Source organism: Ceratotherium simum, chromosome 24 (genome assembly GCF_057802395.1).
Source record: "Ceratotherium simum simum isolate JZ-2026a chromosome 24, ASM5780239v1, whole genome shotgun sequence".
Lineage (NCBI taxonomy): Eukaryota > Metazoa > Chordata > Mammalia > Perissodactyla > Rhinocerotidae > Ceratotherium > Ceratotherium simum.
In genome coordinates, this window is record NC_141923.1 from 12,975,034 (window position 1) to 13,000,202 (window position 25,169).

General features: G+C 40.8%; 1 protein-coding gene across 1 annotated transcript in view; it reads right to left on the reverse strand.

The window, feature by feature from the left end:
• The window catches only part of GOLGA5 (golgin A5), a 36,480-nt gene extending 11,594 nt beyond the window's left edge, over positions 1-24,886 (reverse strand). The window contains exons 1-7 of the mRNA XM_004434216.3: positions 24,717-24,886; positions 21,770-22,346; positions 13,996-14,223; positions 12,421-12,640; positions 11,838-11,961; positions 7,563-7,766; positions 2,441-2,611 (exon numbers count right to left, since the gene is read on the reverse strand). Of these exons, the coding sequence (XP_004434273.1) occupies positions 2,441-2,611; positions 7,563-7,766; positions 11,838-11,961; positions 12,421-12,640; positions 13,996-14,223; positions 21,770-22,316 (1,494 nt within the window). The 5' untranslated portion in view covers positions 22,317-22,346; positions 24,717-24,886. The remainder of the gene's footprint in view (positions 1-2,440; positions 2,612-7,562; positions 7,767-11,837; positions 11,962-12,420; positions 12,641-13,995; positions 14,224-21,769; positions 22,347-24,716) is intronic.
• Positions 24,887-25,169: the final 283 nt, after the last annotated feature.

Sequence of the window (25,169 nt, forward strand, 5' to 3'; positions counted from 1 at the left end):
TCAGTTCAACATTTACTAAGTCGTCATCATGCACCATGAACTGGGCTCAGCAGGCACTGGAGGGATAAAGATGAGAGAGACATGGTCTCAGCCTAAAAGGAGCATACAAACTGACACTTCATCACACAATATGGCAAATGATGAGAGAAATAAAGAGGATAGTACAGCCGCTGCCGCACATACATCATTTGGTCTATGAGTATGAGGAGACAGCGGTTCATTGGGAGACTTATATCTCTATTCAAAAGCTAACAACTTCTAAAAGAACAGAAATGTAACTTCAAAAGGGGCTTCACTGCATTAGTCCCCTGAAATTGCAGGTTCTAATTAGTTTTTGTGTGTGTGCATAAGCAATCAATACATAGTAAGAATATAACTTTTCTCACCTGAGGTTAGCATATTATTTTTTTATTTTTATTTTTACTATTATTTTTATTATTACTATTATCTGTTTTTACATCTTCCCATATTTCTCACTCTAACTTCTTCACTTGATGGCACTATTATCACTTCTTCAAACTCAACAACCACCTTCTGATTTCCTGTGAAATCTAGTAGTGGCAAGGAACATAGTTCTATTTTCCCCATACAGGTTAAGCATAAATCCATTCATATAGTACTATATGAGATTAAAATCAGCATCCTAATTTTGCCTTTTATCTTTTGGTACATTCTGTTTTATATTCATCCCCACAAACTTCACATATTGTTCTAAAGAACTCATAGATTAACGATACTCCCAGATAATCACAGTATAATAGTCTATAGTCACGTAACTCTGTGGATTTAAAGGAAAACAGCAATAAGTTCAATTATTTCCCCCTACCATTGAGTTTTCAGGGTTAGTAAATGGTAGATTAATCTTTGTCATCAATTTGATTAAATCAAACGAATTTTTGAGAGGCAGGCAGTACACACGGTGGTTAACAACACACATTCTGGAATCAGACAGATGAGGGTTCTAATCCTGGCTCTGCCACTTTACTAGTCATGGGAAGTTACTTCCCTTTTCCATGGCTACATTTCTTCAAACTGTAAAATGAGACTATCACCTCTCTTACACAGTTACGGTAAGGAATAAACAAAAGGTTATATGTTGAGAGCTCAGTGCAGTGCCTGGCACGTAAGTGCTCAATAAATGATAGCTATTATAATTATTAACAATTCTCCCATTTTACTAGACCTAATACTATAATATTTATTATAGATTTCATAAACTTCTTGAGAAAGGGTAAGAAAATAGGTCAATGTCATCAATGACGTTGCGGTGAGGATGAGATATTAAATAAAATAAATCATATTTTTCATAATCTCACCCAAAAGACATGTATGAATGAAACAAGGTATGAATAAGATTAGCATCTACTCAATTTCTAAGTTTACTGGACTAAATTCTTTGGAATTAAAAATTATTTACAGAAAAAGAATCCTACTTTAAAGACTATGAGGACAAAAGACGTTAGCCCTCCTTCTATTTGGCCAATAAGAAAAGAATCCAGAAATAACAGCAGCTACTACTGAGGGCCTACTGCATGTCAAGAACAATGCTAGGCCCTTTACACCTATCCTCTATCCTCAAGAGAACCTTTGTTTATCTGCATTCTTCAGATGAGAAAACTAAGGCTCAGTGAGATGGAGTGCTTTGTGCAAGGTAACTCATCTATTACATGCCACACACGGGATCTAAATCCAGATCTGTTTGATATTCAAGCCTGTGCTCTAGACAAGATATCCTATCCTCACAACTTCCACACTTTCCTTTGTAGTTCACATACATCTCACAAATCAATAATTTGCTGAGTTATTGCATGAATGGATATTCTTCGCAAAATTTCTTTTTTTAAAAGATGGCTTGTTACCCTGCATTTTATCTTCTCATCCTCAGAGACCCTCTGATGATACTTATGTTAAAGACCCTATGTTTCATCTAATTTAATAGCCCAATTTACTAGTAGATTAAATATAGTAATTATACATAAACTATAAATTATAAGATTATGCATGAAACCATAATTAAAAGACCATTCCTGAGCCCATTCTAACACCAGAAAACAGCCCAGTTTTACAGACAAGCCTAAATCTAATTTATTTTTAACCACTAGAATGTAAGATTCATAAATATGAAGATTCTGTCTGGTTCCCTGTTGTAACTCCAAGCCTAGAAGATGCCTGGCACAGGGCAGCACTTGGTAAGTATTTGTTGAATGAATGAATCTGGTTACCTATGTTTGTTATTCCCATAACTTGACAGTCAATCAACAGACAAGAAATCTATTGCTTTAGAATTACTTTTATAAGGTGACTAATATTCCAGCAGAAGTTTCACATGTTATTTCACTAATACATTTACCCCAAAATACAGACTCCATCACCTCTTAAACTGCTAATAATAGCTGGGTGAAAATGGTTGTCTCTAAAGCTGAACCATAATGAACCTTACCTGTAATTCAGATCTCAGCTGATGTATCTGACCCATCAGCTTCTGGATTTCCTCCCGTTGCATCTCCTTTTCATGCCGAAGTTCTTCTAGCTCCATGCTATTAGCAGTATTGCTATCGAGGCCTTCAAAACCAGATCCTTCCTTTAAGCTGTTTATCAATTTTTCTTTAGACTATTATAAAAAAAAGAAATATTCTTTAAGCAAAGCAGAGATTAGCTTTTATACTGAGTATCATCTACCATACACCAACTAAAACACTACGGAAATATTCCAATTATATTTTCCATCAAAGAAAATCCACAGATTGTTAAATCCATTGGGATAAAAATGCAACACAGCCTTGCTGTACAGTGTCCTTGGATAATAATGTCCCTAGGAAGATTCCTCAAAAAATTAAGGCTAGAACTACCATATGATCCAGCTATTCCACTGCTGGGTATTTATCCAAAGAACTTGAAAACACCAATGCATAAAGCTACATGCACTCCTGTGTTCATTGCAGCGTTATTCACAATAGCCAAGACTTGGAAGCAACCTAAGTGCCCATCAAGGGACGAATGGATAAAGATGTGGTATATATATACAATGGAATACTACTCAGCCATAAGAAACGATGAAATCCAGCCATTTGTGACAACATGGATGGACACTGAGGGTATTATGCAAAGTGAAATAAGTCAGAGGGAGAAGGTCAAATACCGTATGATCTCCTTCATTAAGTAGTAGATAATAACAACAACAAACAAACACATGGAGACAGAGATTGCATTGGTGGTTACCAGAGGGGGAGGGGGAGGGAGGAGGGCAAAAGGGATAATTCGGCACATGTGTGTGGTGATGGGTTGTAATTAGTATTTGGGTGGTGAACATGATGTAATCTATGCAGAAATAGAAGTATAATGATGTACACCTGAAATTTATACAAGGTTATAAACCAATGTTACTGCAATAAACAAAAAATTAAAAAATAAATAAAAGGTATGCCAAAACATGAAAAATAAATAAATAAATAAAATGTTTTGGAATGCTAAAAAAAAAAAAATAATAATAAGGTCCCTAGGACCACGTTATTGTTGAAAACTTGTTATTAACAGGATTTTTCTCATATTTTCTTCTCATCCTTTCTCATGCTTTTTTTTCCCTATCACATTCTACTTAACAAATATTTATGGAGCAGAGACAATGGGTTTGGCAGTGTGCTAAATGTCCTGTGTAATAAGAGAATGTCCCTCACTCCGGATAATACCCTCTGCCTTATAAACAAAAAGGGGAAGTTACAAGTATCCAGTAGAAGGTAACAAACACAAGTTGAGAGAGGGATATGGACTTGCAGAGTTCCAAGCAGGAGAAACCACTTCTGGGAAAGAAATGGTTTTACTTGAAAGATAGCAGTCTTGAAAAATGGCTAAGATTTTAACAGGTATAGAGAAAACAAAAGACAAAACATAAAAAATGCAAAAGCATGAGGGCCTATAAGAAAGTATTTTGAGATGTGCTCAGATAGGATGTGAGGACCAATCTGTGGGAGCTTCAGCTGCGAGGCTAACATGTTTTAATTTTATTTGGTAGGCTAAAACAAATGATCAAAAAGTAGACAGGAAGCGATATGACCAGAGATGCATTTTAGGAGGGTTAATCTGGCAGTGGTATAAAGCTGGTGTCCACAAACTACAGCTGATGGGCCAGATCTGAGCTTTCTATACAGCCTGAAAGCTAAGAATGGTTTTTACATTTTTAAAGGATCGTAAGAAATAAAAACAAAGACTATGTGATGGAGACCACGTATAGCCCACAAAGCCTATAATATGTACTATTTGGCCCTTTACAGAAAAACTTTGCCGACCCTTGCTATAAAGAATGAGTTGGGAGAAGAGATTTGATGTGGAAAAATTAGTTTAAAAAGTGCTATAATTCTAGGCCAGTAATAATAAGGACCATCAGCTCTTTCACCTTAAATATAAATATGTGACAGTCACTCTCCTCCATCAAAAATAGTTTTTCCTGTGTGGTAGAATTACGGATGCCTTCTTCAAACTTTGTATTTTTCAAATTTCCTATAGTAAACATGACTTTGTATCTCCACGTGGCTGAAGCCCAGACTCCTCAGGCCGGTATTTCTGATGGCGTTCCTGAAGCTTTCACCTTAAGGTCTCATCAACTTTGCGAACGCGCCATAACTCGTCACAGTCTCCATCAACCCTCGCCTGTTGTCCTTCCTGTCTTCCCTTTTGTAGTACAGGGGAACATCACTCATACACTCAAACCAGAAACTTGGAGTCATCCTAGATTCCATCTGCCACTTCCCCTTCCTCCAATTAAATCTCCAAGTCTCAGATATTCTACCTCCTACATTTCTCTTAGGTGGCCCGTCTGCCATCCCCACTGCCACGAACTTAGATCAGATCCTCATTATTTCTTACCATTATTTTTGATACTCACCTCTTCACCATCTACATCTCACCATCCCATCCCTTATCCCTTCAATGTATTCAACAACTTACTGAGTACCTACTAAGGGCCAGGCACTGTGCTGCCTGCTACAACAGTAAACGAAATGGAGATCCAGCTCTCCCCTAACCTCATTACTGTCATAGCTCTTATACTCAAATCTGATCATGCTACTCAAATTCACCCTCCTACCCCCTACCATCACCTATAAGATAAACTCAAAACTTCTTTGCATGGTATGCAAGGCCCCCCAAGATCTGCCTTCTGCCTTTGAGTTTTATCTCCCATCTCTTAATCTCTAATACTTTAAGCTCCAGCAATAGGGAACTAGCTGCAGTCCACTAAATACATCTGTTCCCTCAGGCCCCCTTTGCTCTGGCACAGGCTGTCCTATCTGAAATCTCTTCCCTACACGTGTTCCTACTCACCTGTCAACTTCCTTTTTATACAGCATCTCCAGTGATCCCTGACATCCCTGGACAGATTTTAAGGGCTTACTGCATCAATAATTTCATCACATCAATGACCTCACTGTCTTTCCACTGAACTGAAAACTCCTTTAAGAAAGAGGACACAGGGCTGGCCCCGTAGTTTAGCAGTTAAGTGCGCACACTCCGCTACCGGTGGCCCGGGTTTGGATCCCGGGTGCGCACTGACGCACCGCCTCTCCAACCATGCTGAGGCTGCGTCCCACATACAGCAACTAGAAGGATGTGCATCTATGACATACAACTATCTACTGGGGCTTTGGGGGAAAAAAATGAGGAGGATTGGCAATAGATGTTAGCTCAGAGCTGGTCTTCCTCAGCAAAAAGAGGATTAGCATGGATGTTAGCTCAGGGCTGATCTTCCTCACGAAAAAAAAAAAAAAGAAAGAGGACACATCTTTTGAGCTTTGTATCCTCAGCACCTATCATAGTGCCTAGCGAATAGCTAGGTACTCAATAAGTAACTTTTAAATGATTTAACAAATTAGAGGGATACAACAAAAATATTTAGAAAGAATAATTTGGAGGAGATGGACATGATATTTCATGAAGGGCATCAAAAAGTTGTTCATAACCAACAGGAGGTAGGGGCTAAAGGAAAAGGTGGAGTCAACATGACACTGCAGTTTCAAGCTCTACTGCCTGGCAAGATGGCAATAATATTTATCAAAATAGGAGAACGAGGGAGAAGCTGGGTTGGGGATTGGGACGTCCCCTGTAGAGAAGCACCGCAGACATTTAGAAACAGGTCAGGAGGTGAGAGCTGAAGACATGCTGAAGCCACATCCAGGTGACAGAAGCAGAGTGAGTATACGACAATGCAAAGAAACAAAGAATAACAAAAAGTTCTGTTTAGGACAGAATTTGAGAGGATTCTTCCTCTTTGGAGACCGGGAAGAGGGCCCAACCAAGACAGAAACAGCAGCAAAAGAGGACAAGGAGAGCTAAGGCAGTGCAGGTGGCATTACAAGGCAAGAGTTTCAAGGAAGTAGGAGGGTTAACAGTGTCAAGTGCTCTACCAAAATCAAAGCAGATGGAAACTAACAAAAGCACAGAAAAAATATATTTAGGTCATTAAAGACTTTTGAGAAGACAATTTCAGAAATGTAGTGGAGACAGAAATTACAGGAAGGAGTTAAAGTTAACAGCTCTAAAACGCACAGCAGTCTATCGAAAGAAAGGAGGACAGGGAAATGGATTAAAGTGGTCAAAAAAGCCAAAAGGACTGTTTTTTTCCTTACGCAAGAGTTCCAAGATCTAGTCTTCATTCTTATCCACTATGTAACCATGTGCTCTTGAGTAAGCTGAGCCAGAAGGCGGCAGCAGAAAGATACAGAGGGAGAGGATAGACTTATGGAGAAAGGGCTTAAATGAGGTGGGAAGATATAGAATCAAGGCACAGGTAGAAAAATCATCCTAGGAAAAAAAAAATGAAAGGAGACATTTTCCCTCTGATATGAAAGGCAAAGGAAAGAGAAGTTTAAAAGTACATCAGATGACTGCAGTCTTTTTTTTTTTTTTTTGGTGAGGAAGACTGCCCTGAGCTAACATCTGTTCCCAATCTTCCTCTTTTTGCTTGAGGAAGATTGCCCCTGAGCTAACATCTGTGCCAGTCTTCCTCCACTTTATATGTGGGACACCGCCACAGCATGGCTTGATGAGTGGTGTGTAGGTCTGCACCCAGAATCCGAACCTGTGAACCCCGGGCTGCCAAAGCACAGCGCACGAACTTAACCACTACGCCACCAGGCCGGCCCCCACTGCAGTTGTTTTTAGTAAAGCAGAAGGTAAGGTCATCTTGGATCTAGGGGAGCGGGGGAAAAGCTAGGTGAGGTGATTCTGAGAGCTGAAGGAGACCTAGACCAGTTGTTCTGAAAAATTCAACAGAGGATCAAAAAGAAGAATAAAACGACTGTTTAACAGCAAACAATATTATCACACTGATTAAGGTGATAGATTGAAGACCTGAACTAGGTAGTGGTAGAATGAACCTTAAATAAAAGAAAAAACAGTGGTAGAAACAAAAGACACTGCACCTTTTTTACAGTGTTTCTGAGTAGAGTAAGGCATCTGAAGTGAGCCAGCCAAACACGAACAAACCATCTCACAGGTCTATACAGAGTCTCAAAGTGTCTCTCTGTTAAGTGGCATATCTTAACATTCAAACCTGTCCATTTCATGCTTACCTGGAGTATTCGAGTAGCCTTCTGCTTGTAGTCAATTAATTCCTGCTTAGAGGACTCCAAGTTGGACTTATACATCTTGACTTGCTGCTGCATCTCATCAACTCTCTTCTTCTCATCTGAGTATTTTCTTTCTGCCAGAGTAACTGCTTCTGCCAAACTCTGACGTTCCACTTCCATTTTATTAAGGCGTGCAGCAAACTCACTCTGTGACAAATTTTTGTATCATACTTATATCATTTTGCTTTGAGATATGTTTTACAACCATCCATTCAGACATCTTATGGAATTTACTAGCTCAGCACAACAACATAACAGGGAGGTATAAAACTTCTTAATTTGTTAGGAACTGAAGAAAAGGGAATCTAAGGTTGTGGTTCCCAAACATGGCAATGCATCAAAATCAGTTAGGGAGTTTGTTAAAAATACAGCCACCCAAGGCCTTCCCCAGGCTTACTGAATTGGAATTTCCAAGACTGAAAATCTGTCTTGAAGGGCTTGAAAATCTGTTTTTTAAGAAATTTTCCACTTGAATCTGGTCACTTGGATACTAGCTCTGGTCTGATACTAGCTTATCAAGGGATGATAGGCCTACAGAAAACTAGAAAGTCTGTGAGGAAACAAATGGAAGACAGAAGTAAATAGCTACACCTTTGCTAATAGCATGGCTAACATTTTCCCTTTATTTCAAATTTTCTAATAAACTATTCAATGTAATTTTTTAGCTTAAGAAATTTTTAAAGCACATTCTAAAAAACACATGGCCTGTCACTTACTAGCCTATATAGTTCTGAGAATTATTTATATTTTATCTTCATTCTCAAAAGCTCCCATCATCAAAAAACTCAGAAGGTGAGGCAGACGTGAGAAAGCATGTCGAGTTACACACCAATAACTAAAGCCCACAAACCTCTGGCCAGTGTTAACTCCTGTTTTGAAGAAAAGGAGCAAGAGGACCACTGCTGATGCCTCCTGAGCACGTGAAATGTGTCTAATGCAACTGAGAACTGAATTTTTTTTTGTGTGAGGAAGAGCAGCCCTGAACTAACATCCACGCCTATCCTCCTCTTTTTTTGCTGAGGAAGACTGGCCCTGAGCTAACATCTGTGCCCATCTTCCTCCACTTTATATGGGACGCCACCACAGCATGGCCTGACAAGCGGTGCATCGGTGCGTGTCCAGGATCCGAACCCGGGCCACCAGCAGCGGAGTGCACGCACCTAACTGCTACGCCATGGGGCCGGCCCTGAGAACTGAATTTTTAAGTTTATTCATTTTAATGAATTTAAATTTAAACATAAAAACTAAGAGTCAATTCAATTAGCAACAGATTTATGGAGATATAATTCATATACCATCAAGTTCACCCTTTTAAGGTGTACAATTCACTGGTTTTTAGCATATTCAGAGTTGTGCAACCATTACCACTATCGATTTCAGAAGATTTTCACCCCAAAAAGAAATCCTCTACCCATTCCTCCCTCCCTCCCAGCCCCTGGCAACCATTAATCTACTTTCTTTCTCTATAGATATGTCTATTCTGGACATTTCATATAAGTGGAATCATACAATTTGTGGCCTTTTGTATCTGCCTTCTTTCACTTAGCACAATGTTTTAAAGGTTCATCCATGTTGTAGCATCAATCAATACTTCACTCCTTTTTTTAAAAATTTTCTTATTTTTATTTTTTTTGCTGGGAAAGATTCTCCCTGAGCTAACATCTGTTGCCAATCTTCCTTTTTTTCTTTTCTTCCACAAAGCCCCACTACATAGTTGTATATCTTAGCTGTAAGTTGCTCTAGTTCTTCTATGTGAGCTGCTGCCACAGCATGGCTACTGACAGACAAGTAGTGTGGCTCTGCACTCGGGAACCGAACCTGGGCCGCTGAAGCAGAATGTGCTGAGCTTTAACCACTAGGCCATCAGGGCTGGCTCACTTCACTTCTTTTTATGGCTGAATAACATCTCCTTGTATGGATATACCACATTTTGTTCATCCATTCAGAAACTGATAGACAGGGCCAGCCCCGTGGCTTAGCGGTTAAGTGCTTGCGCTCCACTACTGGCGGCCCGGGTTTGGATCCCGGGCACACACCAACGCACAGCTCCTCCAGCCATGCTGAGGCCGCGTCCCACATACAGCAATTAGAAGGATGTGCAGCTACGACATACAACTATCTACTGGGGCTTTGGGGGAAAAAATAAATAAACAAAATTAAAAAAGAAATTGATAGACGTGTATTGTTTCCAGTTTGGGACTCCTATGAATAATTCTGCTATGAACATTCATGTACAAGTCTTTGTGTGGACATATATTTTCATTTCTCTTGAGTATGTGCTGAGCAGTAGAATTGTTGGGTCATATGGTAACCCTACGTTTAACTTTTTGAAGAATTGTCTGTTACTGGAAACCTTCTGAGTATGTTTAGAACAACTTGGTTATGCGAATTTATTTTTTCACCTGTAAATCTTATGAACTCTAAATACAGATCACATATCTCAGAAGAAAATTTAATGACTGAAGTGTAAAATATACCATATTTTAAAGAATCTGTATGCAAAAAAGAATGTAAAATATCTTACTAATAATTTTTTTTTTTGGTGAGATCAGCCTTGTGCTAACATCTGCCAATCCTCCTCTTTTTTTTTTTTTTTAATGATTTTATTTATTTATTTTTTCCCCCCAAAGCCCCAGTAGATAGTTGTATGTCATAGCTGCACATCCTTCTAGTTGCTGTACGTGGGACGCGGCCTCAGCATGGCCGGAGAAGCGGTGCGTCGGTGCGCGCCTGGGATCCAAACCCGGGCTGCCAGCAGCGGAGCGCGTGCACTTAACCGCTAAGCCATGGGGCCGGCCCAATCCTCCTCTTTATTTGCTGAGGAGGACTGGCCCTGGGCTAACATCCGTGCCCATCTTCCTCCACTTTATATGGGACTCTGCCACAGCATGGCTTGCCAAGCAGTGCATCAGTGTGTGCCGGGATCTGAATCGGCGAACCCCAGGCTGGCCGCCACAGCGGAGCGCGCGCACTTAACCCCTTGAGCCACCAGGCCGGCCCCTTATTAATAATTTTTAATATTAACTACATGTTGAGATGACTGTACTTTAGATATACTGTCTTAAATAAAATATATTAATAAAATATTTTAAAAACCAACATTAGCTGATATTTACTTTCAGGGCTGAAATATTTTCACCTGTTTGAAAGATAGCCTGGACCAGAGGTTCTCAACCCCGACTGCCCATTAGATACATCTGCGAATCTCGTAAAACCACAACACCAACGTCTATGCCCTACCTCATACAATGGGATCAGACTTTCTGGGGGTGGAGACCTGGCACCAGAAAGTATTAAAAGCTACAGAGGGGCCGGCCCCGTGGCTTAGCGGTTAAGTGCGCGTGCTCCGCTGCTGGTGGCCCGGGGTTCGGATCCTGGGCACACACCGACACACCGCTTCTCCGGCCATGCTGAGGCCGCGTCCCACATACAGCAAGGAGAAGGATGTGCAGCTATGACATACAACTATCTACTGGGGCTTTGGGGGGAAAATAAATAAATAAATCTTTAAAAAAAATAAATAAATAAAAGCTACAGAGGTGATTCTAATGTGTAGACAGGGTTGTGAATCACTGAACTAGATGAAAAAGTTCACTTAAGAGTAAAACTCTAAATATTACGTACAATTTTCTTATGAAATAAATAAATCTCATTAAACTAGAATCAGAAAAAGCTTAAATAAAAAAAAATAAACAAGATGCCCCAAATCACCTTTTTTTATTTTTATTATTATTTTTTTTATAATTTTTCATAAAATTATTTATTTTTTCCCCCCAAAGCCCCAGTATATAGTTGTATGTCATAGTTGCACATCCTTCTAGTTGCTGTACATGGGACGTGGCCCCAGCATGGTGGGACAAGCCGTGTGTCGGTGCGCACCTGGGATCCGAACCCACGCCGCCAGCATCAGAGCGCACGTACTTAACCGCTAAGCCACGGGGCCGGCCCCCAAATCAGCTTTTAATCAAATAATGGTAACACTGGTTGTACAACTAAATTAAATGAAAAGATTTCTATCTCTAATGCATATTAACTATTTGAATCATATTTCAATACATAAAATTAAATAAATTTAGCAAGGATCAAGCTAAATTTTCAAATACTTGGCTTTTGTCACAGAAACAGAATCTTATTAAAGAGTAAATGTGTTATAAAACAGCATAAAGCCACTCCTCCTCGTCCCAGTAACAACAGGACTCTGTGGTCTCCCATTCTAACCTGCATTTGTTTATAGCTCTCCTGCTCTCTCTTCAGAGCGGCATCCGCTTCATGCAGTCTCTCCTGAAGAGTCTGCAGAGCTTGATTCTGCAGGCTACTACCTTCGCTGTGATCCTGCATTATTCTAAAAGAAAACACATCACTTGAAGTAACTCATTTCCACGGTGTACAAATGATAAGGTAGAATAATTTTTAGAGCATCAGCTTGTTGGCACAAAAAAGATGGTTTAACTAAAACATTCTTAAAGAAAATCTTTTTCCCTTTTAATGGAATGTAATCTATATTTTTAGGCATCCATATATAAGCGCACAGCACGTATCATTATATGTTGAAAGATTAATGACACTATGCTCTTCAAATATTTTTAAATTCAGAATTTGCTAACAATGCCTCTCAAGATTCAAATAATAAATCCATTTTTAATCACATACATTTCCAAGATCACCAAAAGATAAATTTTCCCTCTTATAAATTTCCAAAAGCTAAATTTTGATAAGGTAGGACACACTACAATGTTTATCACTACTTGTACTGGAAAGAATCACTCTAGCTCATTTTTTCATTATTAATAGAATTGGCTACCGTGACTTTTCACTCTGCAAGGCCTCTAACGCTTCTGTGCGAGTACTCAGTAGCTGGTCGGCTTCCTGGAGTCTCACTTTCAGCACAGCCAGCTGGGAATCCTTCGCAGCCACCGCTTCAGTCAGGTCATCTACTTGGGCTCGAAGCTCTCGAGTTATTCGATCACTCTTTGAATGGTCAACATTCCACTTTTCAACTCTTGCTCTTGCTCTGTTTAATTCTAAGAAAAAAACGAAATTTCTTTGTTCAAGCAAACGCATCTTTCTCTGAGCAGACACAGATTTTCCTTTGAGTCCCTTTAGTATTTCACTTATTGCCAAAATCAGGAGCTTACAAGTATCTTCAAATTTTTTGCTCCAAAACATTTTCAGGGCCGACATTCCCATCTATATTAGAGTTAATAGGTTGGAAAGGGGGCATGACACTAGCTGTTCTTCTACAAATGGCTTTTTCCTGGAGATATATCATAAAGCATTTGGGAGCCAAAACCAGTAGATAGCTGAGAGTTCACAACACTAAAACCGTCAGTGGATTTGTGGAGTTCTGCTAGAGACAGGAAAGAACGCAAATCCAAATCAAGGGTAGATAATGTACACCCCAGTCAGACCAAAACAAACAAAAACAAAACCTGAAGATAAACACAGAGAAGAATCTGTTTCTTTCAATTATGGTGGCAAAAAGATGTTATTCTTCTAACCTAGGAAATTGGTGCAAAAAGAGCAAAGCGGTGCAGATTTCCACACCTTCATGTATCATCTGTAATTGTAGTTTGTCAGCAAAAAAATTCTTTTCTTATTATTGAAGCAAACCCTACAGGGTCTCAGGAAAGCTCTACATCTACATTAGTGTGGGTAGAATGAAGCTTTTTCTAAAGTCAGTCTAACAAATCTTAGACTACCTTCCTATTGTACTGTTCTGGGCCTCCATCCATGTCTTGACAAAACTTTTCCCACTGTCCCCACACTCCTTTCTAATCACCCCCGGGAACCAAGGCAGAGATTTCCTCTCTCTTTTGTTTTCTCCTCAGCCACACTTACGATAACGCTAACATAGTGCCCCATCGCTACCTGGGTTATGGGATTATTTACTTTTTAATTACCCATTTCTGAGCAATCTGTGGGTTTTCTACTCTAGGGTCACTTCCCTGCACAATTCCAGAGGGTACTATTCAAACTGAATTCCATGTTCATTTTATGTCCCCGAGAGCAGCGCAATATTGTGACCCTGCCTACTAGTGGCCACCGCTTCACTTAACCCCATCTTTGGTTCATGGACAGTTCCTCTTGAAGGTTCAGAATCAATCAACTAAATAAACCAGATGATTACCAATGTTCTGTCCTGCTCAGTTCTTAAATTTCACGGTTCCTAAAGAATGACCAAACAAGCCAATGTTCCGTGTTTTGGGTTGGTAGGAGGACGATTGGTCCCATTTCCAAATGTGGGCCCTATATTTCTATGAAAACACTATTTTACAAGTCTCATTTAAAATATTTCAATAGTTTAGATGTAATCAAGTTTTAGTTTATTTTTGAAATGTTAAATTCCTAATCCTGGACAATGTAAACAAGGCTCTACCTTCTTGAGTTTCCTTGGATCTTTGAAGTAACGAGGCCATTTCTTGATTTAAAGACTGAACCTCATTCCTCAGCAGTTGATTCTCTAGCCGAAGATTAGATAGTTCATGTGATTTGCCATCATCAGTAGGTGCCGGGTTGTGATCAGCGCAGGCAACATCTGATGATACATTTTCCTTTGAAGAATCCTCTTGTACTTCATGGCAAGAATCTGAATTATTAGAGGCTTCTGTAAAAAAGGAATACATTTTTGTTACATTGGAATGCTCACTACATACAGATTAGTACCCTACTTTGGTAGAATGCCTTTTGGCTCAAGTTGACTGCTATAGCTAAAATACCACAAAAAGTAAACAAATTCTCAATGGACTTCCCTCTGATGAAATTTCATTCTCATATATGGCGCTTATAGACCTTTAAGGATCCTCAAAGTCTGAATACACTGAATGAATGGTGATAAAGAATAGATACAAGAATACAGTCCTAGGAAGGAGAAAATCAGAGATAATTTAAGTGGTTGGGTTTAGATAAAAAGGATTTCGGTCTTCTGTCTCTGAATCATTTTGGGAAAAAAGGGAGAAGTTCAACATTGAAAATATTGGAAAGGCACAAAAGAACAGCTGTGGGTTTCAAGGCAAGGAGAGTAACAACAGGTCAGAGTCATTTGTTTAGCAAATTGGAATCTAAAATGCCTTACCCAATGGAATACTACTCAGCCATAGGAAACGATGAAATCCAGCTATTTGTGACAACATGGATGGACCTTGAGGGTATTATGTTAAGTGAAATAAGTCTGAGGAAGAAAGTCAAATACTGTATGATCTCACTCACAAGTAGAAGATAAAAACAACAAAAAACAAACACATAGAGACAGAGATTGGATTGGTGGTTACCAGAGGGGAAGAGGGGAGGGGGGAGGGAGGAGGGCCAAAGGGATGACTAGGCACATGTGTGTGGTGATGGACTGTACTTAGTCTTTGGGTGGTGAACATGATGTAATGTATGCAGAAATAGAAGCATAATGATGTACATCCTGAAATTTACATAATGTTATAAACCAATGTTACCGAAATAAAAAATAAAATAAAATAAAATGCCTCACCCAAAGACTCATGAATTCAGATTGATCTTGTTTTTAATTTGTATAACTACATGGGCAAAAGACTTGACACTTTACAAAGGAAGATGAACAAATAATCAATAATCATATGAAAAAGTTCTCAACATCTTTAGTGATCAAAGAAATGCAAATTAAAACCACAATGAGAACCAATACACACCCGCTGGAATGGCTAAAATTAAAAAGACAACACCTGGGGCCAGCCCGGTGGCGCAAGCGGTTAAGTGTGCATGCTCCTCTGCGGTGGCCCGCGGTTCGCTGGTTCGGATCCTGGGCGCGTACCGATGCACCGCTTGGCAAGCCATGCGGTGGCGGCGTGCCATAGAAAGTGAAGGAAGATGGGCACAGATGTTAGCCCAGGGCCAATCTTCCTCCGCAAAAAAAGAAAAAAAAAAGAGGAGGATTGGCAGATGTTAGCTCAGGGCTGATCTCCTCACAAAAAAATAAATTAAATAAATAAATAAATAAAAAGACAACACCTAAATTCCTAGAAGAAAATACAGGCAGTACACTCTTTGACTTCAGTCTTAGAAGGATCCTTTCAAATACCATGTCTACTCAGGCAAGGGGAACAAAAGAAAAAATAAACAAGTGGGACTTCATCAGACTAAAGAGCTTCTGCAAGGCAAAGGAAACCAGCAACAAAATGAAAAGACAACCCATCAAATGGGAGAAAATATTTGCAAATCACATATCCGACAAGGGGTTAATCTCCAAAATATATAAAGAACACACACAACTCAACAACAAAAACCAAACAACCCAATCAAAAAATGGGCAGAAGATCTGAACAGACATTTTTCCAAAGAAGATATACAGATGGCCAATATACACATGAAAAGATGTTCAACATCACTAATCATCAGGGAAATGCAAATCAAAACTACACTGATGGGCCAGCCCCGTGGCTTAGCGGTTAAGTGCTCGAGCTCTGCTGCTGGCGGCCCGGGTTCGGATCCCGGGTGCGCACTGACGCACCACTTCTCTGGCCATGCTGAGGCCGCGTCCCACATACATGGCGTCCCACATACAGCAACTAGAAGGATGTGCAGCTATGACATACAACTATCTACTGGGGCTTTGGGGGGAAAAAAATAAATAAATAAAATTATTAAAAAAAAAAAAAAAACTACACTGAGATATCACTTTACTCACCAAGACAAAAAAATAACAAATGCTGGAGAGGCTGTGGAGAAAAGGGAACCCTCATACACTGCTGGTGGGAATACAAACTGGTACAGCCACTATGGAAAACAGTAGGAGATTTCTCAAAACAATTAAAAATAGAAATACGGTACAACCCAGCTATCCCACTACTGGGTATTTATCCCAAGAACTTGAAATCAACAATTCAAAGAGACTTATGCACCCCTATGTTCACCACAGCATCATTCACAACAGCCAAGACGTGGAAGCAACCCAAGTGCCCAGTGACTGACGAATGGATAAAGATGTGGCATATATATAATGGAATACTACTGAGCCATTAAAAAAACCCCAAATTGTCCCATTCACAACAACATGGATGGACCTTGAGGGTATTATGTTAAGTGAAATAAGCCAGAGAGAGAAAGACAAGCACTGTATGATCTCATTCAGATGTGGAAGATAAACTAACACATGGACAAAGAGAACAGACTAGTGGTTACCAGAGGGAAAGGGGGTTGGGGAGTGGGCATAAGGGGTAAAGGGGAACATTTATATGGTGACTGACAAATAATAATGTACAACTAAAACTTCACAATGTTATAAACTATTATGACCTCAATAAAAAAAAAGACAACAACAAATGCTGGCGAAGATATGGAACAACTGGAACTATCATAGATTGCTGGTGGAACTATAAAATGGTATAACCACTGTGGAAAAAGGTTTCACAGTTTTTTTTTTTAAATAATTTTATTTATTTATTTATTTTCCCCCCAAAGCCCCAGTAGATAGTTGTATGTCGTAGCTGCACATCCTTCTAGTTGCTGTATGTGGGACACGGCCTCAGCTTGGCCGGAGAAGCGGTGCGTCAGTGTGTGCCCGGGATCTGAACCCGGGCCACCAGCAGCAGAGCGCGAGCACTTAACCGCTAAGCCACGGGGCCAGCCCCACAGTTTCTTATGAAATTAAACATGCACCTACCATTTGACCCAATGATTCCACTCCTAGGTATTTAACCAAAAGAAATGAAAACATTTTCCTACAAAAAGGCAAGTACTGTACAAAAATGTTCATAGTAGCTTTATTCACAATAACCAAAAACTGAAAACAATCCCAATGTCCATTAAAAAACAAACAGATAAATGGTGGATAACAGAATACAGAACAATAAAAAAAGAACAAACTATTGATATACCCAATAACATGGACGAATCTCACTAATGTGTTGAGTAGAAGAAATCAGATATGAAAGTGTACATACTACATGATTCCATTTATATGAAGTTTTAGAACAGACATAAACTAATCTAAGGTAAAAAAATCAGAACAGTGGTGCTTGGAGGGATGGGGTGGGGAGATTAACTGGAAAGAGACATGAGGAACTTTCTGGGCAAAGAAAATGTTCCTTATCATAATAAAGGCGTGGGTTACATAAGGTACAGCCATTTGCCTGTTGTGCATTTTGATACATGTGAAAAAAAAATTATGAGACAAATGGAAATTTGAACACTAGGTACTAGATGATAATAAGGAATTACTAAATTTTTAAGGTGACAGTAGTGTGGATGTTTGCTTTTAAAGCTTGTATTTTTTAGGGTAATGAAATGAAATATTCATAAAAGAAATGGCATGAGATCTCTGATTTGCTTCAAAATAATTCTGTGGAGGGTAGAGGCAAAGCAAGGGATGGAAAATGGGAAGGTATGAATGAAACAAAAATGGCTATGAGCTGTTGATTACTGTAGCTGGATAACAGGTAATAGGGCAGGGGAGTTGTCAATTCCTACTTTGGTATGTTTGAAATTTCCAAAACAAATACAGTATATAACCAAACCTGTGGAATATAAAGTCACATATCGCTTAACAACAGGGATACATTCTGAGAAACGTGTCATTAGGCAAGTCGTGCAAACATCATAGAATGTACTTACGTAAACCTAGATGGTACAGCCTATTATACACCTAGGCTACATGGTACTAATCTCATGGGACCACCGTCATACATGCAGCCTGTCATTGACTGATATACCATTATGCCGCGCATGACTGTATCTAAACTAGTATTTAGAAGGACATTTATAGTCTTAAATATTTACATTAAAAACGAAAACGGGGCTGGCCCTGTGGTGCAAGCGGTTAAGTCCGCGCGCTCTGCTTCAGCAGCCCAGAGTTCGCAGGTTTGGATCCTGGGAGCGCACAGACACCCCGCTTGTCAAGCTATGCTGTGGTGGCGTCCCATATAAAGTGGAAGATGGGCACGGATGTTAGCTCAGGGCCAACCTTCCTCAGCAAAAAAAAAGAGGATTGGCAGATGTTAGCTCAGGGCTGATCTTCCTCACACACAAAAAAAGAACTCTATTCATTGAGATACCTTAGAGGGGTAAAACTGGAGGAGGATGAGAAAGAATTACCATCTAGAATATATAAAGAATATCTATGAATCAATAAGGAAAAAGACAGGGGCCGGCCCGTGGCTTAGCGGTTAAGTGGGCGTGCTCCGCTGCTGGCGGCCCAGGTTCGGATCCCGGGCTTGCACCGACGCACCGCTTCTCCGGCCATGCTGAGGCCGCGTCCCACATACAGCAACTAGAAGGATGTGCAGCTATGACATACAACTATCTACTGGAGCTTTGGGGGGGAAAAAAATAAATAAATAAAATCTTTAAAAAAAAAAAATAAGGAAAAAGACAAATGATCCATTGGAAAAAATTAACCAAAAGACTTCACTAGGCACTTCCCACAAGATGAAACCTGAATAGTCAAATATTTGAAAAGATGCTCAACCTCATTAGTAATGAGAGAAGTAAAAAATAATGACAAACCTTTTCACATCTGATTAGCAAAACATAAAAAGTCATATTGAAAATATCAAGTGTTGGTGAGAATGCAGAGCAAAAGGAACTCTTAACCGCAGACGGTGAAGCATAAATTGATACCACCTCTTCAGAAAACAACACTGGCATTCATAACTAGTGTAGTTGAACATCGTCACACCCTACAACTCAGCAATTTCATTTCTAGGCATCCTAGGGCAATGGTTTTCTTTTTTTAATTTTTTTTTTTTAAGATTTTATTTATTTTATTTTTTCCCCCCAAAGCCCCAGTGGATAGTTGTATGTCGTAGCTGCACATCCCTCCAGTTGCTGTATGCGGGACTCGGCCTCAGGATGAACGGAGAAGTGGTGCCTCGATGCGCACCCGGGATCCGAACCCGGGCCACCAGCATCGCAGCGCGCGCACTTAACCACCAAGCCACAGGGCCGGCCCCAAGGGCAATGGTTTTCAATCTGGGGCTATGTTGCCCCCCTAGGGACATCTGGCAACACATTAAGACATTTTTGGTGGTCACAACTGGGGTTGCTAATGGTTTAAGAGGCCAGGGAGGGGCTGGCCCAGTGACGCAGCAGTTAACTCCGTGCGATCCGCGTTGGCGGCCAGGGTTCACCAGTTCGGATCCTGAGCTCGGACCTGCTCACCGCTCATCAAGCCATGCTGAGGCAGCGTCGCATACAGAAGAGCTACAACTCTACAACAGTGATACACAACTATGTACTGTGGCTTTGGGGAGAAAAAAAGAGGAACGATTGGCAACAGATGTTAGCGCGGGGCCAATCTTCCTCAAAACAAAACAAAACAAAGCAAAGCAAAAAAGAGGCCAGGGAATCTGCTGAACATCCTACAAAGGACAGGACAGCCTCCCACAGTGGAGAATTATTTGGCCCAAAATGTCAATAGTCCCAAGATTGAGAAACCCTGCCCTAGAGAAACAAAATTTAATTTTTATAACTCCCATGTATTGACTGGTTCTAACTCATTTCCCGGTCAACCAGGTTTTCTTTGATCTATCCTTCACAATTAAATGTAAGCTGTTTTCCTTAAAAGTAGAAAAATAACTCATGTCAACTTGAGCTTAAAAGACCTCTATTAGCATCACATTGCTACAGCACTTTCAACTTTTATTGGCCTAGCAACCACCTGGAGAACGAAAAAATTCAGATGCCCTGGGTCCATCCCCAGAAAATCTGATTCAGGAAATCTGAATAATTCATTTTTTATTAATAATAATTCATTTTTTATTAATCAATAAAATAATTCGATAATTCATTTCTTATTAATTACACAAGTGATTCTAATGCAAGTTGTCCAGGGACCACCCTTCAAGAAAGAATGATTGACAGGAATAATGAGTTGAAACAAGTAAATAGCAGCATACAAGGGCCTTCACAAACAGGTCCCAACTTTCTTTGCTAGCTTCATTTTCTTCACTGCTGTCCACCTCACACTCACTATTCGCAGGACTATGTCCACCAGACTTTTAAAGAATTTCTGCACTGACTGCTGTCTCCAACCTCTCTTTTTCACCTGAAAAACTCCTATTTATTCTTTAAGACCCAGCTCAAGTTACAGACCTCTATGAATCTTTAACTGAATACCTGAGGCAATTACTTTCTCCTTTATGCTTCCACAACACTGACACCTCAATTACTGCATCTACTACACTGTATATAAACTATCTGTTTACGTGTCTATCTCACCCACTAGACCTGACCCATTCATTTCTGTATCCTGGCACCCAGTAGGTTCTCAATAAATGTTTGTAGAATTAATCAAAAGATAGTTGAGAAGAAATTTAGGAGTCGTGTACATAATTAATCAACTGCTACTGCATGCTCCTCTCTTGAAAGCCCAAAACCCTTGCCTCTTTACGACTTTATCTTGAAGATACAAGACAGATTTTATTCACTAACAGTCAAGATTGTCAGAGAAGCTATAACATTTAAAAACATAACAAGCTTCCATTAATCATCAATTTTATAAGGAACCCCAGCAAGAACCTATCATGTTTACTGCTATTTTAAAATGGTTAGTAGGTACTTGAATTAGCCACATTACCATATTAATCTCATTTCTGTAGGTGAGAAGATGTACATTGAGAGGTAATTTCACAGCAAATCAAACAATTGAAAACCAGAATTCTAAACTCTTACTTCACTACTAGGTCAATGCCTTCAATCTTTCAACTTAGATCAAAGTTTAGTCTTTCAGCTCTACTTCCGGGGGATGCAGGAAAAAAAACCCAAAAAAACTCACAATCCAGAATATATGTGAAGTACAACCTCCTATCATTTTTATAATCCCAATGACAAAAATAAATAAATTGAGATAATCCCAAATCCAAAATTATATGTCTTCTTTCAGATTTCAAAATTGTCTGTTTTGTATCTTAAAATATCTTAGAGAATCATTTTGCACATAATTTCTCGATGCTGGGCTGGGTAAGGTTACCCTACCGACAACATTCAAAGGTCCCTACTATAACTGTACATTGGCTAATAGTATTCGATGCTGTCTCCCTTGTTTACACCACACATTTCAGAGAGCCTGCCCTTAGACCAGTGAGGCAGGTAACAAAAGAGGGAATGAGACACACTACCAGGATATTTTAGACTATGATGATACATCCAATTTGCTTAACTCTAAAAGAAACAGAAGACTGATGAACTACCATGACTTTGGCTCCCAGAAGGATTTTCTTCATTGGTTTTGGTGGTGGTTGCGCTGGTGCTCAGAGAACTGACACTTGTTGTCCGAGAACTCTGAAGGACAGGTGTCTTGCCCCTTTCTTTTTTGATTTCCACCCTCCCAGTAGGCTCCTTCTGTGAACTATTAAGAAAATCAAACAGCAGCTCATCATCAGGCTCTGACTTTTTTCTTCGAACAAACTGGGAGGAAGGCCTAGGAACAGATGTGTTTTCAACAGGATGGGAGGCCTCCACTGATGTCCTGGATCCTACTTTCACATTTGCAGTGCCAGCTAAGATGGTGGCTTTTTGATTTCTAATGTTATCAGCTGCTGAGGAAATATAAGTAGCTTTAGGTCCAGTCTGATAAGTCAAATCCGTATTTTGCTGGTGAAGTTCAGAATAGTCAGTATTTTTACTATAGATGATGTTGCTGGTGTTCTCTTTTCTACTGAGAGCTGTTGCAGCCCCTTGATCAACACGGTTTAAAAGATCTTCTGCCTTTCCAGCAAGATCAGCAAACCAAGACATGATGGAAACAGAATAATCCTATTGGTGAACCTGTAAAAAGAACATAAAGTGATCAGTGTGGCATAACAGCAGAGGGCAGTGGTTAACACCAGGGTCTGGAGTCAGACAGTCCTGGATTGAAAGGCTAACCCTGCCTCTTACTAGCTATGTAACCTTGAGCAAACTACTTAACCAAAACTGAGAAACTTCACCTAGAAAATGAGGAAAATACGTGTACTTACATTATAGGATGGTTTTAAGATGAAATAATATATAAAAAACACTTCGCGAAATGCCTGGCACACAGCAGGCACTCATTTTAGTAGTTACTATTACTATACTCACAACTACGGCTATTGTTACTACTCCTATTTCAACAAAGAGTAAACGTTAAGGTAGCAAAAGCATCCAAATAGCAATGAACTAATATGGCAAAATCCCAGTACAACCAAATAAAAACAATAATTCCCCGAAGTTCGTTTTAAGGTCCTAAAACTTAAAGAAACTTCTGATTAATAAAAAAACTATCTTCACGTTAAAATGCAACACTATTATTAGGTGTGCACGTACATAATCTGTCTAAAGTACACTTTCAACAATTTAAACACTCAGTACCTACTATGTGCACAATAAGCTAGGTTCAGAATTTAAAAATATGATGGCATAGCCATTCATCTGATACATATATTTGAGTACTTTTGACGTGACACAATGAATCAGAATAACGATGAGGTAATTGGTCCTTATGACACAGAAGAGTACTGTATAAAAAAGTAAACAATCATTTCTTGAACGTACACACCCGTTCCTTTTGCCTGGAACACTCTTTCATAGTTAACTCTTTCTTGTTCTTAGTTTTCACTTGAATGTCATCTACTCCAAAAATAATTCTCTTTCTTTTCATCTAAATTAGGTTCTATCATTCTCTGTTAACACTGCTATTCTCCCTCACAGCCCTTCATGTTTTGTAATTATGTTTCTTTTTTTTTCTGTCTCTCCTATTGGGGAAGGCGGGGAGGCCAGTAGGTGGATTAAGGCCATGTCTGTTTTGCTCACCAATGAATTCCCAGCACCTAGCACAGGGTAGGCACCCATAAATACTGCTGAATGGAATTAGTTTTTATGTGTTAGACTACTGCAAACATCATCTTTATCACACATAATTTTCACAACCACATTATGTGGTAGGTAGCACTTTTTTTCACAAATGGAGAAAAAGTTTAGAAAGACCCCAGAGTTGAGATGGCAGCTCAAATCCTCAAATGTAAGTCAGCCAACCCACTTTTTAACTCCCGCCTTCCCCATCTAGCCTCAGTACAACAACTACTCTTGTTGAGTAACCTCAACAAGAAACAACCTCTAAACCTGTTCCTTACAAAATGGGACTCTTATGTGTCTGCGTATTTCACAGAGTTTATGGGAAATCAAACGAAAATGAAGATGAAGTGCTTTGCAACATATAAAACTCTCTACAGACATAAAGAATTACTCTTAAGTAAACACTGCTGATGATTGGGGGGCAAATTACCTCTCCTAATAAAGCAATCAAAACACATTAATTCCGTATACCTCGCCTGCCAATTTAAAGTTAATAAGGCTTTAAAACTTAAAGCCTGTGGGCCGGCTCCGTGGCTTGGCGGTTAAGAGTGCGCGCTCTGATGCTGGCGGCCCGGGTTCGGATCCCGGGCACGCCCCGGGGCACCACTTCTCCGTCCAACGCGAGGCCGGGTCCCACGTACAGCAACTAGAGGGATGTGAACCTATGACATACGGCTATCTACTGGGGCTTTGGGGGGAAAAAAATGAATAAATAAAATCTTTAAAAAAAAAAAAAAAAAACTTAAAGCCTGTGGCTTAATGTTGATTACCCAATTAAACAAATACTAAGACGTGCCCTGGGCACTTGCCCCGTTGACAAACATCTCGAACGGACTTCAGAGGTACAAAGCCCTCAAAGAACTCCTCAGGCACTGCCCCAGGAAAGGGCCCACACGGAGGCGGAGAGGGGGTGCGATGCGTGGGATGGGGGTGGGTCTGCAGACGGCGGTGGCAGGGCCGGCTTGAAGGCCAGGCGTCAACATACAGGAAGGGAGGCTGGGGGTCAGTCGGTCGGTCCCAGGGAGTGTCATCAGAGGATCCCAAGTGGGCGATCGGACCCCCACTTCACTCCCTACCCAGCTCGTTGACCTCCGGAGGAGGAACAGCGGCCAAACCACACTGGGGGTGGGGGGATGGAGGAAAAGCGGGGAGCACTAAACAACGTCGGCGGAGGCCCAGGGGGCTCTCCTGCCCCATTCCTCACGCCCAACAGGGCAGAGAGACCAGAGTCCCCGCTAAGGGGACACCGCCCCCGCGCCTAAGGCCGTTAACGCCCCAAGCGGACCCGTCCGGCCCACTGAGCCCTCGACGCCGCCGCCTCACCTGAGGACTCTGGAGCCGCCGCACCGCGGCCTGGTCGCCCTCCTGGGCCGCCCCCTCCCTCAGCGGCCGCCCGGGAGAGGGCCCAGGCTGAGCAGACCGGGTCCCAGACCTGCGGCGGCCCGCCTCCGCTTCCGGGAGACGTGGAAGGGCGGCGAGGACCCCAAAACAGAGTGGCTTCCGAGCTGCCTGAGCAGCCTGTAGACGAGAACAGCCACCTGCAGGCGACTCAGGCGGCGGCACCGGCAGCTGCAGGGTCCTCACGCCCGGCCACGCCCTTCTTCCGCCTGCGGCGGGGCGGGGGCGGCGCCTGCGTGCGTGTGGCGTAGCTCGCCCCACACGGACGTCGGCTTCCACGCGGCTGGCATAACATTGGAGGCCACGCCCACCAGGGGCGGGGCCCCACTGCGGGCCACGTGGATGACAGAGGCGGTGCCCCGCCTGGAGGGAATTTGA